Source organism: Phyllostomus hastatus, unplaced genomic scaffold (assembly GCF_019186645.2).
Source record: "Phyllostomus hastatus isolate PE091 unplaced genomic scaffold, TTU_PhHast_1.1 phas_contig_159, whole genome shotgun sequence".
NCBI classification, from domain to species: Eukaryota; Metazoa; Chordata; class Mammalia; order Chiroptera; family Phyllostomidae; genus Phyllostomus; species Phyllostomus hastatus.
The window spans coordinates 5,732,275-5,741,599 of NW_025333640.1; the positions used below are offsets into that span (position 1 = coordinate 5,732,275).

At 39.3% G+C, this 9,325-nt stretch overlaps 1 protein-coding gene across 1 annotated transcript in view; it reads right to left on the reverse strand.

The window, feature by feature from the left end:
• The window catches only part of CCDC25 (coiled-coil domain containing 25), a 39,284-nt gene extending 30,005 nt beyond the window's left edge, over window positions 1-9,279 (reverse strand). The window contains exons 1-3 of the mRNA XM_045831628.1: window positions 9,156-9,279; window positions 4,458-4,505; window positions 2-41 (exon numbers count right to left, since the gene is read on the reverse strand). Of these exons, the coding sequence (XP_045687584.1) occupies window positions 2-41; window positions 4,458-4,505; window positions 9,156-9,183 (116 nt within the window). The 5' untranslated portion in view covers window positions 9,184-9,279. The remainder of the gene's footprint in view (window position 1; window positions 42-4,457; window positions 4,506-9,155) is intronic.
• Between the last annotated feature and the right edge of the window lie 46 nt (window positions 9,280-9,325).

Sequence of the window (9,325 nt, forward strand, 5' to 3'; positions counted from 1 at the left end):
CCAAATATCTTCAGGCCAGCCATACTTTATTAGATCCTCATCTGCAAGGAGATACAAGAGAACAAAGAAAAAGTTAAAAAAAAAACACAACAAAACCAAAAAACCTTCAAATGAAGATATGCCAGAGTTTATTGGGAAGGGGAGAACTACAATCCTTCCCACAATTTTTTTCCCTCCCTTAATGAAGAGTAATTCAGAGAGACTTTCATGCTTGAAAATTCTGTAAAAATAGTTTTTACAACTTGACAATTATAACTGTGATAATCTTTTATAACAATACTTATAATCGAAAGTTCAAACATATTTCTATTTGAAGATAATACAACTGACAAAACAGAGCAGCTGAGCTTGGATGATGTCTTAGAAAATTGATTCACTGTAATAATATTTATATGTTTAAATTGTTTTATTAAAATTTTAAAGCCAATGGACTACATTTTACTTCTTAAAAAAAAAACCCTGAATTTTAAAATTATAGAAAATTAGGGAATGAAACTAACACCAGAAGTATAAAAAAGAAAATAAGAATTGCCTAAAATAAAACAGAAGACTGGAACATAGGTACTGGGAAGGATGGGGCAGGGAGCTGATGTTTTTATTACAAGCATTCTGTTGAATGTTTAAATTTTTAAAAGTTGGCTTTAGAGTGGGAGGGAGAGAGAGAAACACTGATTGCTCCACCTGTTTATGCATTCACTAATTGATTCTTCTATGTGCCCTGACCAGGGATCAAACCCACAACCGTGGTATATTGGGTCAATGCTCTAACCAGCTGAGCTACCTGGCCAGGGCACTATGAGAATTTTTAAACTATGTATGATAGGTAAAAGTAAAACAAGATTTTAAAAAGTTATTTGGAAACAATAACACCCTGATTCTATCAGATGGATAAACTCACTAATGTTGACACTTGGGTTGTCTCTAATTATAAATGTTTCAATAAATATTTTTAAATAAGTATGTCCATTTTCCTGATTATTTCTTTAAGGTGTATTTCTAAAAGGCGAATATTCAAAATTTATACACATTTTTAAGACTAATGATATGTATCACCACAGAAAGTTTATATCCATGTATGGACAAACGTAGGTTCACAGTTGTCTGTATGGAAAATAATACAATAATTAATAAATAATAGAAGAAGAAATGCTGTGTTTTGCCTATTCACAACTGTAAACCTACTTCTGCCCTGCCCTGTACTTCTAGAAGCCATAGGAACAATTAGTAACTATGTTTAACACAGAAGCATTATTTAAAGTACTAGACACAGAGTTAAAAATTGTAAAGTACACAAAATAATACATATCTGATTATTTTAAATGTACCCAAGAAAATATAATCTCTCTAACTTTAATGGGGTATTTGCTTCCCAGAAAAGCAAAAGGAAGATAAACCTTGCATGAGGGTACTCTTAGCAACTGCAGACACCATGAGTTTCTGAGGGGCTTTCTAGGAGCCTAAGTGGGCAGCTGAGCAAACAGCCAGCAGGTACTCAGAACAAGTAAAGGGAAATCTAAAAACCTCATCCTCAGGCAATGTTCGGCTCCCTGGTGACACCTGCTGACTAAGAAAAGGAACACACCAGACGCTTTTTAGTGGAAGTAAACAAGTCAATAGAAATTCATTTATATTCCATCCAGCCCTTAGTCTAAAGTCATCAAGACTATTATTAGAAGGTAAGTGCGATGTGCTAGGAGCACCAGAGCACAGAGTGCTTAATAAACACTACACCTTTCTTACAAAGCAGCTATGGAAGTCGACACCTCCAAATGACTCCAAGATTTCTTGGGGAAAAGTGTATTTATTTTATATACACTTTAATGACAACAAAACACCACTCCAGTGGACTCTAGATAGAATCTAGATTGACATATGCAGACATAGATTCTATATCTAGATTTATATTTGTAGATATAAATTCCTCCAAAGGACATTTAAAGGATTCCAAAAAAAAACACCAAAAATTAAAAACAAAACATAAAATATTGCACAATCTAGCCCATCCTCAGCTACTCCTCCACATAGCCTTCTCAGCTTTCCCTAATCCAGTTTTCTTTCTCTGCCTCCTCCATTTCCACAGTATTTGCTATTAATATTAATTTTATTGTGCCCGTACTTTTTTATAACCTTTATTTTTTAAAGCAATTTAGGTTCAGAGCAAAACTGACCCACACTTGCTTCGGTGAGTGCCTCCACCTGGATACTGTGAAAACACAAGACTGAACCTCCCTCTCTGGACACTCACAGAGGCTGGCGCAAAGGGACCCAGCGAACAGTAACTGAATCGGAAGGCCGGAGAGACAAGGTGGGAGAGTTACCGCACAGCTGCCTCAGGCCGCCCGGCTCCGCGGGCAGCCAGTCAGTGTGAGCCAGGACGGAGGCAGCTCTTTGCTGCAAGAAATACATAAAGCCCACTCCCCCGGCCCCCACCCACAACCGGAGCTGTGCAGTGCAAAACCCTCGTACAACCTCACAAAGCAGCTCTGTGTTAGGAGCCTCTCAGTGACCTCAATCTTGGATTCGCACGTGTGATGAGGTAGAGAGAAAGGCAGATGTGGTCAGGTTTGAACTGACATCTGCTGTAGGTACAATTATGGCTCCTAACTGTGCCTTACTGTTCAATGGAATACAGGAAGGTAGCACCCCCTCTTCAGCTGCATGCATCAGGAGGATGCTCTGAGGAAAATACATATTACCTATGACAATTTATGGCTTACTAGAGAAACATAAAAATCTAGAACTGATATATTGCAGCTTCTCCATTAAGTCATATCTAGAATCAATGTCATAAATTCATTAAAAGGAAAAATTTTATAATTGAGTTACATTATTCTGTTTTGCTTTACTCTCTTGGCAAGGATGTGATAATCTTGCTTATACTGATTCTGCTTTATAGCAACCATGTTACAGCAACGTTCTAAACTTTATGTAGATCTGAATTGTAACTACATTTATATAACAATTACACATCACATTATTAGAGATCATATATGCTATATATTGTATGCATATATAGTATTTTAAATATAAGTATATATATATACACTACCTATATAATTACATCACCGCTCTTTGACATCTTTTAGTTTTTGGCCTTATTTATGTCATTAATGTCAATGTCTCATACTGAAGAATGTTATATTTGCCTCTTTTAAAGGACCAAGTTTAAACTGTGGTCAGTTTCAAACCTCACCTAGAACAGACACTGGTGGTTTTAGAGAGGGAAAAAAACGCCATACCTGGAATTGAAAGGTGACTCTAGCGGATCACCCAGCTCTCCGCACTACGGAGGCAGAGTCATCCCACTTGGAGTGTTCCCACTGCGGGAAGGGCCGCTTGGGCAGCTGAAGAAACTCCAGTATGGCAACTACTACTTACTGAGTGCCCACTAGGGCCCAGACACCTCACCCAGGCTCTTTCATTAACCTTCACGACCTCACACAGTAAATACCACCAATGGTCTTCTTCTTACATCTAAGAAATCTGAGGTTCAAAGAGGTTAAATCACTATAGCTAGTTTGCTAAAGAGCTGGAATTTTAACCCAGATTGGCCTGATTTAGGAGCTGTCTCTTCCAAAATGTTATACTAGCCCATGAGATAAGCAGCTGTGTTTTCCAAGACTGAAGAAGAGTAATTCTGGCACTTCCTCCAAGAGCTCTTACTACTGCAGCTCTTTTCTCTGTACTCCACACCCTGGGGGTCGGCGCTGCCAGCCCACTGCCCTCAGCCCACTGCTCGCCTGATCAAGGAAGCTGAACCTCACTTCCGCCGCCCTCCTCGCTCCTGCAGTCAAAAAGGTTACCCCTCAAGCGATGTTTTTAGTTTTAAATTTAGTTCATTTCATCAGTGAGTCAAAAAATTAATTTAGCAGGCTGAGACTAGCTTTTAAAACAGGAAATAAAACAGAAAGTAGAGGGCATAGCAAACAATATGGGTATTTTTGTTTTCTTTATATGAAAGTGTATACCGTTCAGTTATATGATTGTGTATACAGTATGAAGTGATGTATTTCATTCTGAAGACAAGGGTCGACAAAGTCAGACAAAAACTGTTAACATTCCTTGACTTAAAAGAGCCATCTTCAGCCTTAGAAAACCAATAGACATATTTCCACTAATCTTAAATGTGGTGAAAACGGCAGGAAATGATCTTTTTAGAGTCCAAGGCACAGATTATTTTTATTTGATCTAAACTGGCAAAGGTTAACCTCTGACTCATATCAACCTAATGACAAAACTTTCATTAAGTAAGCTTCCAATGAGCAATTAGTGGTCCAATTAGCTCAAATATTACCTGATATAACTAAATTCTAGGCAAGTTAATCCCCTGGAGTTCTTTATAATGGGTTAGTTAGCAGTAGTAAGTTGAAAACTCATATCCAACAAACCATAGAAGGAAAAGGCAATTGACACTTACCTTCTGGAAATTTCAAAATCAAATGCTTTAGGAAACTTACTTTCATATTTATCCTTTCCCATGTAAATAGTGTAAGCAGATGAGTTAACTAAAACAAAACAAAAATAAAAAGTAGTCAGATAATTTCATCACCAAAAGTGTGTCATGGGAAAAACAAGTGGTGACAAATGCTTAGATTTGGGGTCAGCAAAAAAAGGATGGCCCATCGGCCAAAGTGAGCCCTGTGCGTGGACAGCCCTGGAGCTGAGAATGCTTTTTAATTTTCAGCAGGCTGGAAAAAAGCAAACCAAGGAAGAATAAGCTATAGAGTGTGGCTCACAAGTCTAAAATATTTATGATCTGGCCCAAACAGAAAAAGTTTTCTGACTCTTATAATAATAATAAAAAAAATAGCTACTTTCCTACTTTCCTGGGTAAAGTTCAGTGCAATTCCAGTTGAGTCTTATATTCTGCCTTTTTCAAAAGAATTTTCAAAAGAGAAAAATCCAACCTTCACCTCAATCATTTAAAAATAGGCTCCTAGACTTAGCTAAGTTTTATTTTTCATCATTTAATTAGGCCAATATTAAATTATATTCCAGGTGTGCTGCAAATTATAATGGGCTGCCTGTCCCATTGGGAAGAAATATGCCTCTTAAGCTTCTAAATCATTGGCTCTGAACCCTGATTACATATCAGAATCCCCTAATTATGCACCAGCTCCACTAAGACTGACCAAATCCTAATCTCTGGAGGACAGGCCCTGATGTTTTCTAAAAGATTTCCAAGTGATTCTGATGTTAAGTCAGGGTTGGGAACCACTATCCTAAATCAAACTGAATGTTCTGGTATGGCTTACATTAGGAATTTACTGTACTGGCAGTGTGTTTTAATGTGGGCATGCGCCATCTGGAGTCAAACAGAAAGTTAGGTTTCCTAATTGAAATCCGAACTGGGCAATGGGTTTCCAAGCTCGTCTACCAAACTTAGTTGATGCCATCTGAATGTAACCTCCTGAATTAACAGTCACAGGGGTTCAATCTGTAAGACACACCAGATGGGTGCCAGGCTAGTCTGGCAGAGTGCCGACTGTCACTCCAGAGCACAGAACTGCCACACATGGGCGGGACTCAGAAGGCCAGGGAGCAGGCACTCTTTCACTACAAATGCTGAGCTCAGGATGACCTGTCCCTTCAGTAATGAAACATTCCCTAGGTTACTGATTGTGGCTGCCTCTCTTGGGGAGCAAACTCCTAATTCCTTGGATTAGCAGTTATAATGACTACAGTCCATAATTACTTGGAAGAAGTTGAGAGTAATCTTGAAGGGAATGTTTGCATTGCCTAGTTGACAGAAATACTTATCTATCATTGAGCATTTTATTGGCTTCATAAGGCCTTAGCATAGCATATGAAAATGCCAGAAGGGCAGGAACAACACTAAAAAGTGTTTCAGATTCTCTGTGCACAACCTGGCAATACTATATGTGTATACCCTTTGGATCCTACAATGTCACCGCTAGGAGTATATCCTGCTAACTAAATACTCCATCCAGCCATGATGTTCTTTTCACCAGCTAAACACTAATTAAGACTGGTTAAACATATTATAGTATATCCATAAACAAAATGTCACGTACCCATTAAAAAGAAAGGGCCACAGTATTCTTGTATATCCATATACAATAAGATTCAATTTGTAAACAATAGATGAATATGTAATTAAGTATGCATATTTATGTTCACATATATATATTTTTAATATATGCATCCATTTTCTTTATATGTACGGAAGGATATACATCTGTTAACATAGTTACCTTAGCTAGCTTGCTCTCACACAATATACAGGTCATTTTTGCAATCAGAACAAAAGTAATTTTTAAAATGATTAAAATAAAACAAAGCTGTCCCTGTGTCGGCCAAGTTACCTAACTTACAGCCAAGAGAACCACAGACAATTGTTTGGATGGCTGACCTACACAACTGCTACAAGCCCAAGCTGAGGGGCATTCTACAAAACAATTCTTCAACTAGCAAGCGTCATGAAAGACAGACTGAGCAAATGCTCTAGGTTAGAAGAGACTAAAGAGTCCCTTGTAATGATTTGTCATTTTCCTTTGTTATAAGGAAAATGACAAATCATTAGGACACTGAGTAAAAGCTACTTAGATAATAGTATTGTTGCAAAGTTAATTTCCTAATTTTGATCATGAAAAATGTCTTTTAATAAGAGAATATCCTTGATTTTAAGAAAAAAATACTTGGGAGAAGAGTGAAAATATCAGGGAAAATTAAAATAATGCAATTGTTAGAATGTCGTTAAGAAGGTAAAATGTTCAAATCTCGGAAATCTAAGAGAAGGATATAATAAAAGGCTTTTACTTTTCCTGTAACTTTTCTGAAAGACTGAAATTATGTCAGAACTAAAAAGAGCATGATTGCTGAGCAAGTGTTCTGAATTAAGCTCCTGTGGGTGTTAAAGAGCTAAAGACAAAAAAATAAACTGAATTACTTTGGTACTTTCGTTATTCTCACCCAAATAACAGGGTTCATTAGTATGGAAACTGGTTAACTTGTAGATGACTGAGGCATGGCAGCCAACCCACCTTGAGGGGCCGTGTGACCACTGCATAACATACAGGACAGTCTATCCTACGACAGATGCTATTCAGAGGTACTCAGTACTAAGTACCTCTTCATGAGCAAAGTGCAGGTATTTTGTGGGTCCATAACACAGATGGTCTTGAATGTGACACTGGAAATATAATAAAGCTAATGTTTCATTATGTCACTATGAGAAAACATGAAAGAACAGGATTGAACAGATTTTAGTCAGATACTAATCTTGAAACAAAAGGAAAGGCAAAGCTTTCTACTGAGATTTTTTCTCTCCATTTTTTGAAAAAGGTTTTAGGCCACAACCACTTGGTTAGAAGCTTGGTTATCTATATGAAATCAGTTCCTGAAGATTGTGCATTTCAAGTTGTTTTCCGTACTGGGATATGTCGCTTTACTACTATTTTACTGGAAAAGTTATATATTTTTCCATTGACCTTGCAATTTTAAGAGATTTGCTGCACAAGGGCAGTTTTATTAGACTTAGAGGCTAAATATTTTTCCAACAGGAAGCAGTTCTGACACTATAATGGAAGCCAATGAGAAAAATATGACCCACAAATCTGCACTTTGTTCTATTAAGGGCACCTGTACATGTATGACTAGGGCTTAAATAATTTGGAATAGCTTTAAAGCAACTAGCATAAAATACATTTAGCACTTATAGACCCCCCATACTTTTTATTTCCTTCTGAGCTCATATAGATATCTATGTTGTTGGGAAATTTCATGAGTAGAGAAGCTACAAAGAGATGCTGAAGTTATGTCAGACAGAACAAAACAGTACAGAGGAAAGATTGAAAATGCTATCAGGGGCCTAAAATGATTTTTCAGGCTAGTTTGAATTTAGTTTCTAGTAATTTTAGTAATATGGGTAAGCCCAACCAAATCTAGAGAGGCAGAGAAATATTAGCATATGGCACACCATGGAAGTCTAAACTACCCAGAAAAAAAGAGATGTGACAGTGTGATTGAGTAGGAGGGGTTGGGGGGTGGGGTCTGTGAGTTACAACATCTCTGGGCCTTAGTGTTCTCAACTCTAAAGAGAAATCACCACCCTGCTCAACCCCACACAAACACGGAGCTCACCTTTAACAGGCAAGCAAAGATAACAGCAATAAAATAGTCTTAGTCTAAAGACTATTTATTGGAAAAATATGGAAAAATATTTAGTCTTATGACTAAATTTAAAAAAATAACATTTGTTTTATTCGATAAGCATCTACTGAGTATCTATTATGAGCCAGGCACTATACTAGGGGAAACAAGGAGATCCTGTCCCTGCCTTCAAAGGGTTTACACTCTCAAGCAGACAGCGTTTATTACCATTAAGTGCTAATACCAAAGGTATACACGGAATGTTAAGGGGGTCCCTGAAAAAGTATACCTAAACAATCCCTGGGTGGAAGATAGATTGGGAAAGGCATTTGAAAAACGTAAGCCAGAGCTGTCTTAAGGATGTAGCAGTGAACTGGGGGTTGATTCCAGCAGAGAACACAGCAGAGAAACGAAGTCTACACACAGTATTTACTTCCTGGGAACTAAAAGCACCCTTTCTTTTTTGACTGCCAACGACAAGTCAGAAACATCACCACATGTCACTCTTCAACATCTGAGACATCAAGTCTACCCAGGAGTGGCTTTCTTACCATTCTAAGGTCTTTTACGCTGTTGCATCGAGACCCTACAATCCTGTTCTAGAAGGGTAAGGCGTACTTCCCAGATGGCAGAGCTGTTGACAAGTGTCTCCTTTGTTTATCAAAGTGCATACTCACTAGGGCACAGCCCGAATAAAGGCCAAGGGGGTGGTGGTGGGGGTCGTGAAATGGGGTGTGAAGAAGCCCACAAACTCCCTATGCCAGGTAACAACAGAGTCTTCCCCACTGAGGCCAGAGAACACTCCCGGATGCGAAGACCGCAGAGGGGACAGTCCATCCGCCGCCCCCCACCCCACCCAGCGGCCCCCGACAAGGGGACACTCGGAGACCACCGGGCGGAATGAGTCAGAGGACCGAATGGGAGCGGGGAAAAGGAGCCCAACGTGGAGGAAGCGCCTTAGGATGAGATCCTAGCTTGGCGGCGGCCCGGCTTCGGAAACGCACAGGGGAGCAGGGACCCCGGAGGTCGTGGCGCCCACTCACCGCTGCTGCTGGTGAAGTAGAACACCATGATCCCGGCGACGGCGCAGCGACCCCAGCGTGGAGCAGCAGCGCCCAACTCTCGGAGAGCAGGAGACCAGACGCGGAGGCCGCCAGTTTCCTGGAGCTCCTGCGCGCACTTCCGGCGGGTGTTGGGGCGCGTCATAACGCCG